General features: G+C 38.1%; 1 protein-coding gene across 5 annotated transcripts in view; it reads right to left on the reverse strand.

The window, feature by feature from the left end:
• Positions 1 to 22,865, reverse strand: part of WWP1 (WW domain containing E3 ubiquitin protein ligase 1) — a 116,789-nt gene that overhangs the window by 11,938 nt on the left and 81,986 nt on the right. For all 5 annotated transcript variants that reach the window (XM_029222519.1, XM_029222516.1, XM_029222518.1 and 2 more), the window contains 10 exons: positions 20,352 to 20,406; positions 20,183 to 20,267; positions 19,925 to 20,053; positions 14,679 to 14,754; positions 14,500 to 14,571; positions 12,047 to 12,135; positions 7,850 to 8,009; positions 4,147 to 4,280; positions 3,915 to 4,055; positions 3,098 to 3,218 (listed from right to left, as the gene is read on the reverse strand). In XM_029222519.1, coding sequence (XP_029078352.1) covers positions 3,098 to 3,218; positions 3,915 to 4,055; positions 4,147 to 4,280; positions 7,850 to 8,009; positions 12,047 to 12,135; positions 14,500 to 14,571; positions 14,679 to 14,754; positions 19,925 to 20,053; positions 20,183 to 20,267; positions 20,352 to 20,406 — 1,062 coding nt within the window. The remainder of the gene's footprint in view (positions 1 to 3,097; positions 3,219 to 3,914; positions 4,056 to 4,146; positions 4,281 to 7,849; positions 8,010 to 12,046; positions 12,136 to 14,499; positions 14,572 to 14,678; positions 14,755 to 19,924; positions 20,054 to 20,182; positions 20,268 to 20,351; positions 20,407 to 22,865) is intronic.

Here is a 22,865-nt window from a genome sequence, read left to right on the forward strand (position 1 = left end):
GTTAAGATTAATTTTCTTCCATATGAATATCAAGTTGATCCAGCATCACTTGTTTAAAAGACTTCCCCTTTCTCCATCAAACTATATTACTTCTGATGAAAGCCAATCGACAATATACATATGGGTCTACTTCTGGACTCTTTAAGTGTTCCACTGATCTCTTTGTCTATCCTTGCACAAATACCACACTATCTTAACTACTATGGCTTTATAATAAGTCTTGAAATCTGGTAGTTAACATCCTACAAGCTTGTCCTTTTTCAAAATTGTTTTGGTTAATCTAAACCCTTTGCATTTCCTTGTAATTTTAGAACTAGCCTGTCAATTTCTATAGAAAATTCTGCTGGGATACTGACTGGGATTGTGTTGAATATACAGCTCAATTTAGAGAAAACTGACATATTTACAATATTGAGTCTTCCAATACATAACATGGTATATCTCTCCACTTACTAAAATCTTCTTTAATTTTTCTGAGCAATGTTTTAAGTTTTTAGTGTAGAGTTCCTACAGGCCTTTGGCTAAATTTGCTCATTTTTTTTATGCTTTAGTAAATGAAACTTTGAAATTTCAATTTCTAAATGTTTGCTGCTAACATATAGAAGATATACAATTGATTTTTAAAATCACTGACCTTGTACCTTACAGTCTTACTAAATTCACTATTATTTCTAGTCGTTTTTTGGTAGGTCCCTTAGGATTTTTCTAAGTCAACAATCATGTTATCATCTGTGAATAAAGGCAGTTTTACTTCTTTTCAATCTTTTTGCTTCTACTTTTGCCTTACTGCATTGGCTCAGGAATCTGGTACAATGTAGAACAAAAGTGGTGAGAGTGGACATCTTTGCCTTGTTCCCAATCTCAATGAGAAATATTCAAGGTATCACCGTTAAGAATGATGTTAGGGTTTATTTTTTTGTTGATGCCCTTTATCAAACTGAGGACGTTGCCTTCTATTCCTAGTGTGATGAGAGTTTTTTTTATAAAGAATGACTGTTTTATCTTCTTAAAGTTAAAACAGATTTTAACCTGTAAAAAGGGGCATGGCATGATTATGAATAACCATTATTTTGGATAATGGTGTGAATATCCCTTATTGTGGTATTATTCATGGTTAAGAGAGACAATAAATGGGAGTAAAAGAACGAACAAGAGGAGAAAAGTCAAGGCAAAGCAAAACAAAACAACACGAATGTCCATTTTCTCACAGCTCTGAACTATGAGCTAAAGGTAAATCAGTAATCAATAAGGGCTTTAGTCTCCTTCTCTGTGTAAGGAAATTATCTTATGGCCAAACTATTTCACAAGGCTCTAGTAAAGACTGTAAATGCTGCCAAGGGTGATATAAAGTATGCACCTATTAATATCCTTGTCGATTTACTGTTTCAGTTTCATCTCAGCTCTAATGTCAGGCTCTTGCCGTAACATCCCTCTTTCACTGAGTGGGCCTCTAAAGCAGGAGTTCTTAATCGGGGGTATGGAATATTTTAGGTATATGCATTTTGAGTATACAAAGTTTTAAAATTTTCTTCAGATTCTTAATGAAGTCGGTGATTTAAAATATGATTAATACTACTCTAAAAAGTATCTTCCATTCTACTAATGCATTTCTGCTAATTTGTGTAAGCAAGCTATTAAGAGATGTTAACCAGGTTTACAGAGTCTACATGTAATTCAGGCTCAGAGTCCTGATTTTCATATACTTCCCATGTCAGAGTTTCTAGAAGGCTAATTCCTACATAGGGAAAAATGCTAATTTTTCAAATGCACATTTGATTACATGAACAAACCAAGTTTCTTAATAGAGGACCAAAGATGGCTGCCCCCCAAAGAAGGTGGGGGGAAATGCAAGCACCTTCCTAACGCCCTGCCTGTGTTCTAATCTAATGTGGAGAAGACTTGGAGAATTCACAATAACTAATCATTAGGGAAATACAAATCAAAACCACAGTGAGCTATCACCTCACATCCATTAGAATGGCTATTATTAAAAACAAAAACAGAAAATAACAAGTATAGGCAAAGATGTGGAAAAGGTGGAAGCCTCACATACTTTTGGTGGGAATGTAAAATGGTGCTGCTGCTATGGAAAACAGTGTGGCAGTTCCTCAAAACGTTAACTAGAGAATTACCATATGATCCAGCAATCCCACTCCTGGGTATATATCCAAAAGAACTGAAAGCAGGGTCTCAAAGTGATATTTGTACACCCATGTTCATAGCAGCATTATTCACGATAGCCAAAAGGTGGAAGCAACCCAAAGGTCCATTGACTGATGAACGGATAAACAAATACATACAACGGAATATTACTCAGTCTTAAAAACGACAGAAATTCTTACATATGCTACAATATGGATGAACCATGAGGACATTATGGTAACTGAAATAAGCCAGCCACAATAAGACATACTGTATGATTTCACTTGTATGAGGTAACCAGAGTTAGTCAAACTCAGAAACAGAAAGTAAAATGGTAGTTGCCTGGGGCTAGGGAGGAAGAGGAAATGGGGAGTTGTTTAATAGGTATAGAGTTTCAGTTTTGCAAAATGAAAAAGTTCTGGAGATTGGCTGCACAATACTGTGAATATACTTAACATTACTGAACTGTACACTTAAAAACGTTCAAGATGGTAAATTTTATGTTATGTGTATTTTATCACCAAAACAAAAAAAAAAAAAAGGAAAGAAAAAAAAAAGAAAAAAAGCATCTCTGATACATTGTACTTCTAACAATTCTAAAGTACAGTTAAGACCACTAAGAACTCATGACTTAGAAATCTAGTCTTTGGGGTAACTCACTACCAAACCAGGAGTTCCCCAAATTATCAATAAGGTTGCACTCACTCTTTAGGAGCCCTAACAGTTGGCACTGATTGATGATTCTGTGCTCATGACATCAGCACATTTTGGAGAACTTAAGACCTTTACCCAATGCTGGGATTTTAGTACCCCCTGAACATTTGGATGAATGAGAGAGGATTGAAGATTGTGCCACATGATTTTAAAACTTGTGGACATTCTTTTGTAAAAGTGTGTAACAACAGTCCCTCCTCCCATTAACATTCCCTATAAGAGCATAATAAAAGATCCTAACCTCCAATTCTTTTTCATCAAAGTACTGCAGCCACTGAAGGGGAACAACCTCATTAAAACCATCCAGGAAAGCTTTGGTCTGTTCTTGTACTCCTCGAGAAAAGCGCCACTCTGTCATTAAACTGAAAATAAAGACGATATTTAAAAATAGGTAATTTGTATGTGAGGTAAAAGTCTAAAAACAGAGTACTTCTTAACCATCATTAAAAAAGAAAGTGAAGAAAATCAGTATGCTGTATGAATCGTGTAGAATTCAAGAGAACACAGTTTCACAACAGAAGTTGTGGTGAGCACTATTATGAGTCAGTTAAAAAGGGAAAGTGAGATGGAATAGGAAATGAGCGTTAGAGTGCTTAGGCAGGCGTGGCTCCAGGCTTGGTTTTGCTACTATCGAACAGAGCACCTCTGTCTCCTCATCTAGAAATGAAGAGGCTGCCAATGGTCTCTGATTTTTGATCGGGACAAAGGTAGGATGCATACAGCAGGTGGCAGTGGGAAAGTGAAGGTCATCATACATACTCTTATTTCAAGAATACTGGTACTGTTGAGAAGAACTTAAATGTATGTCAGAGGCAAGGGAACTGGGGTTTTGTTGTTTTTTTTTACTACATTTGATTTTTGAGCGGTGTCAGAGCGTGTTTATAAATTGAGAGGAAGACTGAGTAGAGAGAAAAATGATTAAAAAGGATAAGTGAAAGAGGGAATGAATGTGGAACATCTTCCCAGAGGCACAAACAAGGGATAAAGGTAAGGGTATAGATAGTTCTAACATGCTCTAGTAGTTATAGAAATTAAGGTCAATCGGGTGATCACCTTACCCAATATATTCATCTTTATTCTCCTCCGTCACCAGGATATTGGAACCTCCCAACTTCAGGTCATGTGAAGTAACTTTTCCCAAAATCTCCATGTCAACAGAAAAGTACATTTCTAAGCCACATTCTTCAATGTTGTTGTCTCTGGGTGATATAAATATATACAACCACTAATTAACAAAATATGTAAAACTGATTTCAAGAAAATACCTTATTGAAAGATAAATCTTCAAACCTTATCCAGATAAGGGAGTTATAAAATTCAGTATCAATAGATTCCAAATCCTTAATAGTCAGTTTTTTACTTAGCATACGCTTGTAGAAGGGTAAAGAGAAACCAGTATCAATGAACTTTCCATGAAAAAGTGCCTGCCAAGAAAAACAAAAAATGTTATTTAAAAAATTACAGAGTAACAATTTTCTTATTCAGAGCACAATGATAACAGAGAAATCATGAGGCTTTACAGGCAAAAAAAGTAATAAGTAATCAGCATAAATCATGAAAACTAAAATAGTACATAAAATGCTAAGTACGAAAAACAAATTTACAGAGTTAAAACAGCATCTCTTTAACTGAGGTCAAACACTTAGCTCTACCGTGTCCTATCAAAAACTGTAAAAGAGGATGATAATGGAGCTTTATCAAACCCCCACTCTTTCTAACATGTTTCACGAATTACATTAACCCCACTGTGTGGAGAAATGAAGACATCTCAGGGCCACCGTGCATGCACCTGGAAAGACCCCACCCCCGCTTTCTTATCTCACAGTTGCCTAAGAGATTTTCAAGACTAACCCCACGGTGCCTTCACTCCTATTCACAAGAGTCAACGCAGGAAGTCCCAGACCTGCAGTACCTTGACTCTCACCACGATCTGCCCGTCCACTTTGATAACTGATTCCATGTCTCTCATCTCCCCAAACTCTCAAAACCACCTACTGTGTTTTGCCCTCTGAAGCTCATGATCCCTCATATTAGCAAAATCCCCCACATCCTCCACTCATTCTTTGAAGATCCTTTAGCATCTTGTTGTAACACAAATCTGGCATTTTTCTGAGGACGCTGCTTCCTTTCAAACCTCTCAGAGGGATGGCTGTTTCTCTCCTATCCTCCCTCGTGTCACCAGGCCTAGGAGTGGGGTGTGTGTTGCTTCTCGTTACTAATGTCACCTCCCTAACCCGCCCCAGCTTTCAATTTCAAGCCCATGCCACCCCACTGCCTTCGTGGCTCACCACCCCCCAACTCCTTGCTGCAGTCATCCTTAGGTCTCCGGGTTTCTCCCCTTTACTCCTTCAATGCTGTGTTTTTCGACATGACCACCATCGTTCTGAAGATTTCAACGTCTACACTGATGATTCTTTTACTACCCTGGAGTTATAGTCCTTTCCATGATCTTAGTGTCTAACTTAGCTAAACATTCTCAACACCATACCCTAGACACTGTGATTAGCACTAGCTGCAATCCTGCATAAACTCAGTTCCAAACACCTGATTTTCCAGCTCACTGCCCTTAGTAATAACACCAGCAACGTTTGACTCCACTGGGATCTAAATAAATCAGGGAACCTGTTACCTTATCACTCTCTCTCCCAGCCCCCTTGTGAAGTTCTCTCTCCCCTTACTCAGTTTAGAGTCCACCTTCAATCATCAAAATTCCTCCCTTGTACCTTCAAATCCTGTCTCCCTGGTATAAAAATACAATACATCAATACCTTTGTATTTCTGGCAAAATCCAAAGCCTAGCTAAATACAACTGTCCACCCACTCCACGCCTATGCCTGGGCAGTGGAACATGCCAGAAGTGTATATGCAACCATGCTGACTGGTTCATGACCAATGCCCTCAGGTGGGAGCCCACTGCATTCACAGTCTCCCGCTCTCCCAGATGATTATTTCATTCCTCAAGTACCTCCTCACTCTGAGCTAATGATCTTGCTTTCTATTTCACTGAGGAAACAGAGCCATCGTAAGAGAACTTTTGTGTGTTCCACCACATCTGCTCACTAATAGCGTCTGAATCTATGTACTCTTATTACAGAGAAGCTCTCTATTGCTTCTCTGTGCAACTAAACAGATCTCCTCCTTGCTCTCCTATTCAAGATCATTGCTCCCATATTCCCTATCTCCCTGACATCCTCAAATTCTTTCTTCTCTTATCATCACCAGAGAAAAGATGTTTCATCCTCCTCCTATTCTTGGTTCCTTACGTACTTCTGCTTACTGCCCAACTTCTCTATAGTCCTTTATAGCAAGCTTCTTTAAAAAGATCTGCTTACATTTGTTGTCTCCACTTCTCCTTGCATTCTCTCTTCCCTTCACTCCCTCCAATTGTTCCTCTCCACTGCCCCTGAGTATCATTCACCTGGCCAAGTCAAACGGTTACTTCTCAGACCTCATCTTGCTCAGCCTACCAGCATCGGACACAGTTGATCACTTCTTCCTTCTGGAAACACACTTCCTTCTTCCTCTGTCTTCTGGAAGCCGTTCTTATTTGATTCTCCTATCTCCTCCTCTGCCTCAGCTCTTTTGCTGGTTCCTTCTTATCTCCCCAATTTACGTGCCCTTAAACGTCTTCTCTGTCCACACTTACTCTTTAAATGGTCACACGCCTTACCTCGATATCCCCTCATGGCCAGCCTTGTATATCCAACTACCTATCCTACATCTCCACTTCAGTGTCTGCAGGCATCTTAAACAAACCGAATTCCAATTCTGGACTCCCTCCACCCCCCACATTTCCTCTGGCCACAACCCTGCTGTCCTGGGAAACGGCAACTGCAACCAGACAGCTTGGTGCCGTACTTGACTCTCTCTCCCTCACACCCTGCATCTAAATGGTCAGGAGACCCTGTTGGCTCTACCTGCAGAATATATCCAGAATCCAAAGCACGCCTCACTACCTCCACTGCTACACCGTTCAAGTCCAAGCCACTACTGCCCCTTCACCTGGGTTGCTGCAAGTGGTCTTCCTGCTCCTCCTCTTGCGTTCCTCTGCCCTCAACTACAGTCTCTGTCTACAAAGCAGGAAAATCAGCTTAATAAAACCTAAGTCACATTATGTTACTTAGACTATGTCACTCCCTGCTCAAAATGCTTAAGGGAATTTCCCAAAGATTCCACACACTACCTCTCAACCTCATCTCCTACCACATTCTCTCTCAGATACTCTGCTCCAGCTATGATATTTTTCATTCAAAAACGTACTTCCACCTAAGACCCATTTTTCTTGCTGTCCCCTATGCCTAGAATATTGTTCTCCAAAATATTTGCATGATTCAACCCCTTACTTTCTTCTTAATTCTGTTCATGTGTTACCCATCAGAGGCCTCCTCTAATCATATTAAATAAAAGAGCAACACTGCCTTTCCTTCAGTACCTACTTACTTATTCTTTGCCTCCCTCTAACAGAATTTAGATCTCTGAGAACAGGGACTGTGTCTTTTTTTCATGGTTTCATCCCTCTCATACTATGATACCACATAGTAGTAGGCACTCAATAAATATTTGCTAAGTGAATGAACAGACAATAAAGTGCAAATAAATAAATACAAACACTTCTCAAGAAGGCCATAGTCCCACAAGACCTTCTGCAAAGCTCTGAAAATTCCAAAAACATTAATCGAGTTCAATTATTATACAACTCAGATTTTCCTGTTATAGAAAAGTGGTCATACTATAATTAGGCTTAAATGAAAGGACTTTTAAAGACCAAGTGGCTACATCAATAATCTTCATATTCATAATCTTGATTTCACACAGGTACTCAAAAAATAAACTATATATTAATACTCTCTGGGCAAACTTCCTTGGTAAGAAAATTTGTGAACACACATAATCAAGGATAATGCGTATAATTTTTTATAAAGTCCTCTCTAAAATACTTTTGAAATAAGCAAAGTTTAAATAAATAAATAGGTAATGGAAGGTCAGGACTCACCATAGCAATAAAGCGACCAATGAAACAGAAGTATGAAAGATGGTCTGGATTAATGGTTGATGCTGGATTTATCTGCAGACAGTAGTTGTTCTTGCCAGCATACTCAAACAAGCAATACATGGGGTTCAAAACTTCATGTGAAAGCAAGAAAAACCATTCTCTACAAGAAAATAGGTCAACATTATTTTTAGCACCCATACGTATGAATTTAAAAACAGATCTTAAATACATCCATACATACATCATACCCCTCTGCTCAACAGCCTTTAACAACTCTGCTGTCCAATTCCTTAGCCCTCCATTTAAGTTTCTCTGCAATGTAGCCCTCCATTCCAAGTTACCTGCCAGTTCCCGAGTTGCCAAACTATAAACTTGGTGTTTCTGACATATAGCGTGCTTCTTCCTATGCCGTATTTTTGTTTGTGTATGAATCCTCCACATCAACTCAGCCTATGGGGATCCCACTTTCTCTTTCAAGTCCAGCTTAGATCAATTCCACTTGAGCAATTTTTTGAAGCAATTTTCAGTGTATTTCAGTATCTCAGTCACTGAATACTTTGTGGTAACAACCTCACAACAGTAGTCATTTTTCTGCACTTGACTGGCCCACTTGACCACAACATCCACCAGACTCCAGACTGTAAGCTCCTCAAAAACAAAAGCCATACCTCTATATATTTTTTATATCTTTAACTCTCATAGGCATCCTACAGCCTATATGCAATAGGTTTTAATAAATATTTGCTGGTGATACTGATACACACAGCTCTGCTGCTATGGAACAGTTTTAATTTTTTCTTGCCAATGCATTAAAAAAGGAACTAAAATTTTAAAAGATGAAACCTTTAAATGTGATAGGCATTCTCTAACTTATTACCACCTAGTTTGCCTCATTTTAAAAAGTCCAATATACAAAACCCAACTAGATAAAAGATTAATAATTTATATAATAAACTCAATTTGCAAAAACTCTCTTCAACAACAATTTCTTCTAATGCAGGGTTCCAAACTCAAATGTCTACAGGTATCAGTAAGTGAGTAAAAGGGGTTTCCTTCTCTGCATGGGCTGACATTCTCTACTTAACCACAACCTCCTATTCCTCATTGTATCCCTGATAAAAGTTATCATCAGTCTTAAGGAAGAATTACTTCCGGGCATATAATCATAGTCATTAGACAACTTGGCAGTGGTGGGCAGGAAGTGAAAAAGAGTGTATGCTACCCTATAGGGGAAGAAGCTACTCTGATTCGGTCAACTGATGCCATGTGAGAAGGTGGGGTAAGTGATTTTAAAGATAAGCCAGAAATCTTGATTCACAGGCATAATCTAGTGATTTCCTTTAATGTCGTTAAGTAATGTAAAAAAATTTAAAATCACAATGGGGGGGCCATCACTGTGCAGGCTAGATCTGGCCTGGCAGCCTGTTCACAAATGTTTTTCCAAAACTTTTAAAACACAATATTGGAAACTTACTGAAGGGTAGAGAAGGGAGTCTAAATCAACTGAGAAATGATAAACACCAATTTATAAAACGAAATCCAGTCCCAACATAAGTAGCTGAAGCAAGTCGACTTCGCACTGTAATGAGGCAGAAGTAAGACATGTACCCAGGGAAGAGGACTGAACAGATCTAGTGAGAATGTGTTTAGACACAAAAACTAGAAATAAAATTCCCAGTTGTTGCAGATCGCTTTTAGCAAACAGCCCAGAGAAAACTAAGTAAATTCAAAAAAAGAATGACTACAACACGGCATCTAACCTATACTCTAATGGTAAGAAAAAAGAAGGAAAAATTCTAACTAGCAAGAGGCAAAGAGTTCCCTTTCAATGTATTCTTCCATACACTCTCAAATGAACTAAAGAGTTACAAGAGGTTGAAAAAATTATTAGACGACAAATGAGCTAGCAGAGCCTAGAGAAGAAAACAGTAAAACCACTAACAATGAAAAATCACATTAGAAGCATCAAAATGTAGGGCAGTACTGCAAACAGTGACATGGGGATAGGCTTCAGAAAAATCAAAACAAAATGAAAAAGCACAAAGATAAAAATGATCAGAGAAAAGATGACAGACATATAAGACTGACAAAGGAGATTCCACATACCCATGATTGATGTTCCTGAAGGAAAATGGAACAAATGGAACAGAAAAAATATTCAAAGACATAATAGAAGAAAATTTCCCTTAAATTAAGGAAGATCTTAATATGTTTCTAAAAAAAGATATAAAACAATCAACAATGAAATTAATGAACTTCAAAGAAAAGGCCTATGTGGGCACCCAGAGGAAAAAGCTTCCTACAAGGTGCTGGCCTCCCACTTCACAGTGCTTACATTCAATACTAGAAGACAGGAAAACAATGTCTACAGAGTACTGGAGGAACTAGTGTTGTGTGAGAAACTTATATCTAGTGAAGTTGTTGTTTAAATACAAAAGCAACAGAAAACACGTTCTCAAGCATGCAAAACTACAGGACTATGTCACCCTTGTGAACTCCTGACTAAACCAAAACCAATACATGAATCAAAATAAAGAATTTGGGAATAAGAAAATCATGGTGTTGAGTAACTGACTACATACATTATATGCATTAAAACCATCAAAATATAAAATAAAACCCAAACAGTTAAGGTAAAAAAGGGTTCAGATAAGAATGTGACTGGTATAAAGTCAGACACTGTAAAAATAATACCGTATTTCATTTCTAAGATGTACCTTTCTTTTTAATGTCTGAACATTTCTGAAATTGAGACAAATCACAATAGATGTGATATGAGTATCCATTGTGACAGGTAGTTTCTTCTCTGAAAAAACTTAATAATGTTTTAGATGAGAAAATATGTTAATACAACCAGCTCTGATAATCCCACATATATACCTCCACCAGCTGTACCTAGTCCCACAACTCTTTTTAAAAGCCAGCTGTACTAAAATTGTGATTATGTAATTCTGTACACCCGTGAAATATGAGTTCAAAAAGAGAGCTGTTTCTATGAAAAGCAAGTTTAATTCTTTGGAAATATTTAATGAAAGTGTTTTACTAAAAAATAAATTGCTGTCAAATTAGGTTTGGGCAAAGCAATTGAGGGGAAAAAATTAAATAAAAAGGATTGCCCATTCTTACTGCTTCACAAGTGCCTGTTAACAATATACTTAGTGAATGTGGAAAACTTTATTCTCAAAAGGACTCAGACTGGATTAAAAACACAAACATAAAACCAGCATAAACTGATATAATAGCAAAGAATAAGAAACAACCTTATGGATGCTGATCCATTAATTATGCTATCTCCAGACAATGGAGTATTGTGCAACCATTAGTATTAGCTCTATATATGATATGGAAAGATGTCCATGATATACAAAATAACAAAATCAGGCTGCTATATTGTGCATATTGTATGATCAATTCTGTTTTAAAAAACAGCAAATATGTACGATATCACACATATATTCAAATTTATATACAGTTGACCCTTGAAAAACATGCTTTTGAACTTTGCAGGTCCCCTTTTTGTGGATTGTTTTCAATAAACATAGTACCTGTATTTTCATTTTACAAATCTTTAACTAAGTGTGGGGAAATGTTTGTGCTCAATTAGAGATAACAGTGTGTGGAATCAAAAGAACTAGGGTTCGAGTCCAGATTCTATCCAAACTGCTTCAGCTTCCTGCCCTTGGGTGAGTCACTTATCAATTCCTTTGTTTTGTTTTTAACTGAAATACAGTTGATTTACAATATTGTGTTAGTTTAAGGTGTACAGCAAAGTGATTCAGTTATATATTTTTCAGACTATATTCCATTATAGGTTTGTACAACATACTGAATATAATTTCCTGTGCTATACAGTAAATCCTTGTTGCTTATCTATTTTATGTATAGTAGTTTGTATCTATTAATCCCATACTCCTTTGTTTCTGAAGCAGAGACAGCAGTACGCAGAGTTTTGACAATGTAGGGGTCGGCATCCCTAACCCCCATGTTTTCAAGGGTCAACCGAATAGGCAGAGAAAATGTACAGGATAACCAACATAATAATAATAATGGTTACTGCTAGACTTATATGAATATTTCAATTTTTGTTTTTAAAAATAACTTTGGATTGCTGTTGAAAAAATGTATCATTTCAAGAATATATCCACTGCATACAATGGAGATACACTTATTTCAAAGCAGATATGTTTTTTATTTTACCTTGCTAGACCACCATAATCAAGTCCTTCTTCTCCTCTAAATATTACATATAATCGCCTCCTCAAGTCATAGGGTTTTAATGCCATAATCTAATTAAAAACAAAAACAAGGATATTTAATCACTCACATATAACACAAGTTTCCTCCAAAACAATTTTATTTTAATTTCATCTGTATTTTCAAAAATTACACATTTCCTTACCTTATACAACAATGCTTTTAACTCAAGAGATAACTGGTTTGTTCCACAAACTAGCAAAGATGTATCTTACTCCCCTAAGCTTTCTCTGATACACTTTCATAAATCTCTTTCCCCTCTTCTGGTATTAAATGGTAGTTCTACTTTGGGTTAGTAGCAGAGAGGAACAGTTTGACACAGAAGTTTTTAAGGTTAGAAAATATTCCCTCCTTTGTCACTCTCCAAATTTTACCAGAATCTTGTAAAAGGTGACTTATAAGTTTTTTTGGCTAGCAACACTTACTGAGAAGCAAAAGTTATTGCTCTGGGTCCTGCTTATACCACACATTCCATTTCTCAGTATGAAAGGAACTCAGCTATTGTGAAGAATTATTTATAAGATTATAAATATAAGCATAAAAAAGTATATCTTAAAATAGTATCTATACCAAATTTTTATAATCCTTAAAGGCTTATACTAAGGTTACTAGTAAATAGGCTTTAATTCTGGATAAAAATGAATTACTTCCCAAAGCCAAGACTGGTCTGGGTTGGGGCACAGCTCACCAGCAGGCCTCCACTTCACTGGAAGTCATTGGCTCAGTCTTGCACAGCACGATTCTCCCCCGGCCAGGGGACAAAGCAAAGTAAAATCTACCATGAATTTAGATGTGCACTTACTTACTAAAACAAAGTTCACACAGAGCTTGGGACTAGCTAAGAATTTATCAACTCAAACCAAAAGAAGTTTTGATAATAAACAGCTATATTAGTATCTTGTCCAAACTCCAACAGCTATTAAAATGAAGCTAAGGTTTAAACAGCACTGACTTGAGAGAGTTGTTATTCCACTGTGGCTTGTATACATAAAAGTCCCTATGTACCTGTACACAAAGGGAATTTTACTTCATCATCTTAAATGGAGTGTTCCAACAAGGTCTGAGATCATGACGCTTAAACAGAAACCGAGAGGAGGTGAGAATTAACACTAGGATTATTAGAGGAACATTTAAATGGAATACAGTACCTATACCAATCTAATTTTAAATAGTTTACTAGCATTATCATGTCTTTTTTATTTGAGTTAATAAAGTCTTAGAAAAGTAAGTAAGTGTCAAAATGTGTCAACTTGTTCCAGAAGCTCTTTAAGCTTGCTTTTAGTAATCTAATTCACGGCAGGATGATTTTGTCTCTCAGCCTAGGTACCTGTGCCTGCAAAATGGAGATAACAACAGGAGCCATCTCAAAGGGACATTGTGAGGATGAAGTAAATGAAATGATAACTCTAAGGTGCCAGTGCTAAGCATATGGCAGTCACTCAATACACGGTGGGGTTTATTATGACTATTATTGTAATGGACACTCAGTAAGTGGTAGTCATTGTTACAGCTGTGTTCTGAATGGTTTAACATTTCTAAGCCCTAACTGCCTTTAGATATACAGAATACAGTGACTCAAGTTGTACAGTCTCTCTCAGTATCCAAGGTACATTGGTTCCAGGACACCCCCACAGATACCAAAATCTAAGGATGCCCAACCTATGCATATCTTCCCATATATTTTAAATCGTCTCTAAATTACTTATAATACCTAATACAATATAAACACTACATGAATACAGGCATGCCTTGGAGATATTACAGGTTTGGTTCTAGACCACTGCAATAAAGAGAATATCAAAATAACTCAATCTACACGAATATTTTGGTTTCCCAGTGCATATAAAAGTCATGTTTACACTGTATTATAGTCTATTAACTGTGCAATAGTAATTTGTCTAAAAAGACAATGTACATACCTTAATTCAAAAATACTTTATTGTTAAAAAAATGCTATTATCTGAGCAAGTCATAATCTTTTGGCAATAGTAAATCAAAGATAACTGATCACAGACCACCATAACAAATTAACAGTAATGAAAAAGTTTGGAATATTTCAAGAAATTATGAAACTGTGACATAGAGACACCAAGTGAGCAAATGCTGTTGGAAAAATGGTGCCAAGAGACCTGCTCAACACAAGGCTGTCATAAACCTTCAATCTGTAAAAAACACAGTACCTGCAAAGTGAAATAAACTAAAGCACAATAAAGCAAGGTATGCCTGAATTTGCTGGCTGCAGAAAATTCAAATTTTGCCTTTCGAAACTTTCTGGAGTCCCCCTTCCAAGCCACCCTGGAATATTTTCTATCCACTGTTGGCTGAATCCATGGATGCTGTACCTGCCGATACAGAGGGCTGACTGTACAATTTTATTCTGATAACATCTTTCTTACCTGTTGAAAGGAATCTTCGAACAATGTCTGCCGGGACACATTGATCTTTACATGACTGGGTAGTGCATTAGACTAAAAACAAAAATAATATCGTAATATCATGTAAGTTACAGGACATGTATTGGGTAAAGATAAAACTAAATGATTATGAACAGAAGATTTATTTACCACCGTAGTACCTGGCACAAATAACGGAAGTGAGCAAGTTTCCACCTAAAGCTGCGTTCATAAGCAATCTGTGGACCACCTTTAGTTCTAAAGAAAAACAAAAACAAACCATATGTTAATTCATAATAAAGCTAGATTTAGTATGAAACTGGAGTGTACCCGGGTCCTACAAATGACCATAGGAAGGTTACTTGTTGGGAGAGAAGTAAAGATATATTTAGTGGGCCAACAGAGACTTGAGCAATGAGGACACACAACATACACAAAGAGGGAGATTATGTGTATGGATGGATCTTTTGTAAAGAAAGTTAGTTAATGTGCCAAAAGGATGTAACAGCAAACCTAAGAATTGTATGCAAGCCAAAGCATCTTTTGGAAAGAAAATGAAAACATTTATAGAAAATCAAAAACAAATTTGTCATTAGCATAACAAACTAAAGGGTAATAGTAAAAAGTATTTTTTAAGAAGAAGGGGTACAATCCCAGATAACAGAGTGGAGAAACAGCAACAAAATTAAATATGTTGGTAACTCAAAATAAATAAAAAATGTATAAAACAGTGATAATATGTGATAGAATTTAAATATTTATGTATATAATACATAGTCATAGCTTAACATGAAAGGTTTCCTCATATTTGGAAAAAAAATATTAAAAGCCACTACTGTTTCAGACAAAAGTCATAAAACATAAATCGTATTCAGCAGTTCATTCAGTCCCATGTAATTAATTCTTATTGATCCTGATCTCTTGTTAGCAGTTTATGAAGCCATCAGGTTTTCCACTGGAGTTCTGTAATTTCTTACCCAGTTTGGTGGTATGATTTAAAAGTTATCAGAAACCTGTATTTGTAAAAAAGTCCTTTCTATGAACCTTCTTGAAGATCTTCATTTTTGTAAAAGCATCAGAGTAATATAAATGTCAAAGACTTAAAATGGCATGGTTAAAGGCCTAATTACAATGCAATTGACCAAGAAATTTGGTTATTTATGCAACATATAACATCTTAAGATAATAACTAAAATTATGACATAACATTATACCAAGACATATCCAATTTTAGGAACTGCATATAATTTGTAGAACATTTATATTAATAACATTTACCCATATAACCTAAGAAGGTTTATCATCACTCATTTGACAATGCTTCCCATGTAATTCAACATACCAAATAAATCTAATTAGTTTAATCTCTCTCTTTGAGATGTTTCAGGGAACTTCTGTAACATCCCAAATTTAGCTAGAGGTCAAAAGAATCCTTTTAGCACATTAAAGCTACCTTTCCATTGGGGGGAAAAAATGTAAATCCACACAAAAATACTTTTGCCTGGCAAAAAAATATAAAAAAATAAAATAGATAATCAACAAGGGTACAGCACAGGGAACTCTACTCAATACTCTGTAATAACCTATATGGGAAAAGAATCTGAAAAAGAATAGATACATGTATATGTATAACTAAATCACTTTGCTGTACACCTGAAACTAATATAACATTGTAAATCAAATATATTGCAATATAAAATAAAGTTTAAAAAATTTTTAAAAGGATATTAAAAAAAACCTGACAGATTTTCAAATAATCCAGCAGTCCTAATAGAGTACTGTAGGGGAAAAAAAATGTTTCAAAGGGTTAATTCTTATTGGACCAATTCCTTATTGTTGGACATGTAAGTAGGTGGAAAAACTTTAAATTCTTAAAGTCTTACTCATATTATAGGTTTTAGATCTTTAATGATTAAAAAGTTATAATAATGTGCTCAATAAAAGCCTTGGACTAAAAAAAAAGGGTTAATTCTCACTAACATATTGAGATTTACAGTTTTATTAGAAAACAAAAATAAACTGACATTAGGATTTGCAGGAATGTAGATTGCGGGGGAGGAAAAAACCAACAGGCATGATACATGTCATCATGTAGGCATGATACCTACAACATAAAAGTATAAAATTGAATTTTGTTGTAACACCAGGGCTGGCAACAGGAATTGTCTGTGGATGGTATACGTTGCTTTTTCTACACTTTTTGGGAGGTCATGGTTTCAACCACATTTTAGATTTCAACCATATATTAGATTGCAAAAATAAAAAGCTATGTTATTAAAAAAAAAAGTTAGTTAAATAAAATACTAAAGTCTACTACTGACTATTTCTTTTTTTTTTTTTTGTGGTACGCGGGCCTCTCACTGCTGTTGCCTCTCCCGTTGCAGAGCACAGGCCCCGTGGCCATGGCTCATGGGCCTAGCCACTCCACGGCATGTGGGATCTTCCCGGACCGGGGCACGAACCCGTGTCCCCTGCATCGGCAGGCGGACTCTCAACCACTGCGCCACCAGGGAAGCCCCCCTGACTATTTCAAAAAAAACTTCTTGACAACCCTTAAATCCAAGGAGGAGAAAGGCTCTAGATAGAAGAGACACGAAAGGAAATTCTACCACATCTTAAAAAGAATCTGAAATCGAAACAAATATTGCTGGAGAGAGTAAGCAAAGCAAAATTGAGTTCCTAGGAAGAAGTTATATCCAGTCACCCAGTTCAGCTAGTCAGCGAGGGAAGGAGCAGGGTGGGTGGCATGTAGGGATAGGTTCTGGTCACATGAGACTAGTCACAAGAGAGAGGCATAAAGAATTTTCAGAGTCTTAGGGAACATTTTGGAATGGATGGAAAATGTTCTCTTTTGTTGTCAGGTTCAAGTGAATTCATTCAACAAATATTTACAGAATGCACAGTATGTATCTGGCACTATTCTAGATAGTGAGACTATTATTGGTTAATAAAACAGATTAAAATACCTGTTTTTGTGCAGCCTATGTACTAGTGAAGGAGATAGACAAGAAATAGAATGAATAAGTATACTATCAATATATATCCAGTGTTAGAAGGGGATAAATATCTCACTACTCCCGCTCCTCAAGAAGGAAGAAAAGGCAGTGTAAAAAGGACAAGGAGTGGGGCTTCCCTGGTGGCGCAGTGGCTGACAGTCTGCCTGCCGATACAGGGGATACAGGTTCGTGCTCCGGTCCGGGAAGATCCCACATGCCGTGGAGCGGCTGGGCCCGTGAGCCATGGCTGCTGAGCCTGCGTGACCGGAGCCTGTGCTCCGCGGCGGGAGAGGCTGCAGCAGTGAGAGGCCCGCGTACCGCAAAAAAAAAAAAAAAAAAGGACAAGGAGTGAAGTGGGGAAGAATTTTTAAATTGTGAAAAGGGTAAACAGAGTAGTGTTCACAGATAAAGCAGTATTTGAGCAAAAACATGGTGGGCATAAGCCATATAGATAATATTGAGGGAAACAGCATACCAAGCAGAGGAAATGAAAGCCCAGATGTGGGAGCCTCAGATGTCTGAGGTACAGCTAAGTGGCCAGGGAAGCTGAAGCAGAGTGAATGAGAAGAAATATCAGAGATGAGGTTGAAGAGATAATAGGGGTCAGATGCCATAAGGGCTTGGAGGCCACTGTAAGTACTTTGCTTTTCACTCTGATTGAGATGGAAACCACTGAAGGGTTTTCTGCAAAGGAATAACTTTTTACTTAAATTAAAAGAAAAAAATTAAAAAGTCTTGCTGCTTTATGGAGAATAGTATTACATGAGATGTGGGTAGAAAGCAGAGCAATACTTAAGAGGCACCACTCCAAGTGAGAGAGCGTGGTAGCTTGGACCAAAGTGGTGGCAGTGGATGTGGCGAGACACAGCTGGTCCTGGATACCTTCTGAAGGTGCGGTAACTAGAATTCTTGATGAACTGTATGTGAGGTAAGAGAGAAAGAGCAGTCGAGGATAATTCCAAGATTTCTGGCTCAAGCACACCTAAGAGTGGAGTTGCCTTCAACTGAGATGGAAATAGCTCAGGTAGAACAAGCCTGAATGACGGCAGTTATCAGGAAAAAGTTATGAACAGAGTTATCAAGTAAGCAGCTGAATATATGAAACAAAATTTCAAGTGAAAAGTGAAAAGCTAGAGATAACATTTGTGAGTCATCAGCATATAGAAATTTTTTTAAAAGCATGACACTGGATAAGATTCACCAAGAGAATGAGCACGGACAAAAAAGGAAAGAGATCTAAGGACAGAGCTCTGGGTACTTCAATGTTAACAGGCTAAAGAGAAAAGGAGGACCCCAAAAAACAGAGGAAGAAGTAAGACCAAAAAGGCAGAAGGAAATCATGAAAGTTGAGTCCCTGTACTATTGATACTTTTGCCAGGAGAGAGAAATTTTTGTCAAATCCTCCTTATTGGGTCAAAAACAGAACTGCAAAACAACCCCTCAACTATGTGGAGGTCACTGGTACCCTTAGTAAGGTCAGGGTCAGTGAAACTTCCTTGTTGTCGGTCTGAGAGAGAAATTAGAAACAGCAATATAGAGACAACTCATTCAGTTAGTTTTCTTGTATAGGGTGGTAATAAAAATGAATTTTCACTGAATGGATTTATAAGTTGAAGAGTTATGGCTTTCTACTTGTTCATTTTCAATCTAAGAGAATTAATAGATGATGAGAATAATTCATCAGAGAAAGATGGAAGATAGAAACATGATCACTCATAGAGCAGTTAATTGGAAAAGGGGGGAAAGATCTAGTGTGCCACCAGAGGGACTGGTCTTTGATAGGAACAATGACAGTTCATCTTTAGAATGAAGAGGGAAGACAGATACTGGTAGGTAGATAGATGTAATGGTAGGAATTTGTAAAAAACTTTATGGCTGCTTCTATTTTCTTAGTGATGCAAAGATATCACACCTAAGAGTAAGGATGAAGGAGAGATCTTTCAAATAATTAAGCTATTTTTTACCTGGAAAATTCAATTTTGTTGAATGTCTCATTCTCTGACGATGCAGCAGCATGATGCATCTCTTAAGAGCACAGACTCCGCGGACAGACTGCCTTGGTCTGAAACCACTTCCATTACTTGCCGTTATGATTTTGCATAAGTTAGTTATGCTCCCTAAGCCTGTTTCTACACTTGGAAAATAACAGTATCTACCTCAAGGAATTTTTGGAAGATAAAAAGCTAATTTATATAAAGTGCTTAAAAGAATCCTTGGCACATAGTAACCACTAAATATTTGCTATTGTTCTTATTAAGGAATTATGTGCCACAAATCCATTCTGTAATAAAGTAGAGCAAAGGCAGGTATACTAGGGTATTACTCGTGTAGATTTTCTTAATACACAGAGTAAAATTTGTTGCTAAACTTGACGCTAAATTAGAAATGAAACTTTATATCCTCATTAAACAGCATTTAAGAACTTCACTTACACAGATGACTTCCCATTGCGAGGATCTTTGAATGTTGTTGTTCTTGTGTTATGATCAACAAAGTACCTAACGCCTTCCCGGGTATACCTAATTTCCCAGCCTTCTGGCAGGGGTTCTTCATTCTGTAGGCTAAAAGATAAAGTTACAATCACAAGGTGATCATTTTCTAGGTGCTAAAAATGTCTGAATCAAGGTTTACTTGATTCCATCTTCAGACATGTGTAAGATCACTTAAGTAAGGCTGCAGTATATACATACCCTTGAGTTCTGGGATCCTCCCACTGGGTTGTTTTTGTGTTATGATTCACAAAGTAAACTCTGTCTGTTGAATCCACTCTTTTTTCTAAAAACAGAGTGAGCATAGCATTTAATAACTATTTGCTATATATACATTTCAGGTATTTTTACCAACAACATATTAGCTTACCCCAGCCTGGTGGCAAAGGCCCATATGGGTCATTTTCTGCAGCTAACATTGAAGCCTAATTGGAGAAAAGGGTTGGGAGGAGAAATTTAAAAAACAGGTTTTTAATATAAAAGCATAAACTTAAGCACTTGGCAGAATCACATTTTATAGTAATTTTCTAAAAAACACGATAAAGGAATGTGAATATAATAATTTCAAGACACAAAGTCCTAAAACTATCATGAGTTAAGAGGAGTCAATTAAGTGATAAAATTAATAGTTTTTCTAAAATGATTTACAAATAATATATCTACATCAGTACTTTAATCTCTTAGCCCTTCCATAATAGTCCACAGGAGTGAAATGACATGAGAAAAGAGCATATAGAAAATTATAGTGTTAGGGAGTGTGGGTTGGATCCCTGATCAGGGAGCTAGGATCCCACATGCCTCGCCGCCAAAAAACCAAAACATAAAACAGAAGCAATACTGTAACGAATTCAATAAAGACTTTAAAAATGGAAGAAAAAAAAAAGAAAGAAAATTGTAGTGTTAAAATGAGGTAACATTATTTGTTTAAAAATAAAATAATTATCACAGTTCTTTTTAAAACAAATGCCTAGATTGGGAGGAAGGTGGCAGAAGAGTAAGACGCAGAGATCACCTTCCTCCCCACAGATATATCAGAAATACATCTACACGTGGAACTGCTCCTATAGAACACCTACTGAACGCTGGCAGAAGACCTCAGACCTCCCAAAAGGCAAGAAACTCCCCATGTACCTGGGTAGGGCAAAAGAAAAAAGAATAAACAGAGACAAAAGAATAGGGACAGGACCTGCACCAGTGGGAGGGAGCCATGAAGGAGGAAAGGTTTCCACACACTAGGAAGCCCATTCGTGGGCAGAGACTTGGGGCGGCGTGGAGGTGGGGGGCTTCGGAGCCACAGACGAGGTCGCAGCAACAGGGGTTTGGAGGGCAAAGCGGAGAGATTCCCGCACAGAGGATCCGTGCAGACCGGCACTCACCAGCCCCAGAGGCTTCTCTGCTCACACTCCGGGGCAGGCGGGGGCTGGGAGCTGAGGCTTGGAATTCGGACTTCGGTCGGTGTCGGAGGGCAGGGAGAGGACTGCCTGAAGGGGTTAGTGCACTACGGCTAGCCGGGAGGGAGGCTAGCCGGGAGGGAGTCCGGGGAAAAGTCTGGACCTGCCAAAGAGGCAAGGGACTTTTTCTTCCCTCTTTGTTTCCTGGTGAGCGAGGAGAGGGGATAAAGGGTGCTGCTTAAAGGAGCTCCAGAGATGGGCACGAGCCACGGCTAAAAGTGGGGACCCCAGAGACGGGCATGAGACGCTAAGGCTGCTGCTGCCGCCACCAAGAAGCCTGTGTGCGAGCACAGGTCACTCTCCACACCTCCCCCGCCAGGACCCTGTGCAGCCCACGACAGCCAGGGTTCCGTGATCCAGGGACAACATCCCCAGGAGAACGCACGGCGGGCCTCAGCTGGTGCAACGTCATGCTGGCCTCTGCCGCCGCAGGCTCGCCCCGCATCCGTACCCCTCCCTCCCCCCAGCCTGAGGGAGCCAGAGCCCCCGAACCAGCTGCTCCTTTAACCCCGTCCTGTTTGAGCAAAGAACAGACGCCCTCCGGTGACCTACACGAAGAGGCGGGGCCAAATCCAAAGCTGAGCCCCGGGAGCTGTGAGAACAAAGAAGAGTAAGGGAAATCCCTCCCAGCAGCCACAGAAGCAGCGGATTAAATCTCCACAATCAACTTGCTGTACCCTGCATCTGTGGAACACCTGAACAGACAACAAATCATCCCAAACTGAGGAGGTGAACTCTGAGAGCAAGATATATTATTTTTTCCCCTTTTTCTCTTTTTGTGAATGGGTATGTGTATGCTTCTATGTAAGATTTTGTCTGTATAGCTTTGCCTTCACCATCTGTCCTAGGGTTCTGTCCGTCCGTTTCTTTTTCTTTGTTTTTTTACTTAAAAAAATTTTTTTTCTTAATAACTTATTTTAATAACTTTATTTTATTTTATCGTACTTTATTTTATCCCCTTTCTTTCTTTCTCTCCCTCTCCCCCTCCCCCTCTCCCTCTTTCTTTCTTTCTTTCTTTCAACTTTTTCTCCCTTTTATTCTGAGCCATGTGGCTGAAAGGCTCTTGGTGCTCCAGCCAGGAGTCAGTGCTGTGCCTCTGAGGTCGGAGAGCCAATTTCAGGACACTGGTCCACGAAAGACCTCCCAGCTCCACGTAATATGAAACGGCAAAAATCTCCCAGAGATCTCCAACTCAACACCAGCACCCAACTTCACTCAATGACCAGCAAGCTACAGTGCTGGACACCCTATGCCAAACAACTAGCAAGACAGGAACACAACCCCACCCATTAGCAGAGAGGCTGCCTAAAACCATAGTAAGACCACAGACACCCCAAAACACACCACCAGACGTGGACCTGCCCACCAGAAAGACAAGATCCAGCCTCATCCACCAGAACACAGGCACTAGTCCCCTCCACCAGGAAGCCTAC

The sequence above is a fragment of the Monodon monoceros genome, unplaced genomic scaffold (assembly GCF_005190385.1).
Source record: "Monodon monoceros isolate NGI ecotype Baffin Bay Population unplaced genomic scaffold, NGI_Narwhal_1 Super_Scaffold_14, whole genome shotgun sequence".
Lineage (NCBI taxonomy): Eukaryota > Metazoa > Chordata > Mammalia > Artiodactyla > Monodontidae > Monodon > Monodon monoceros.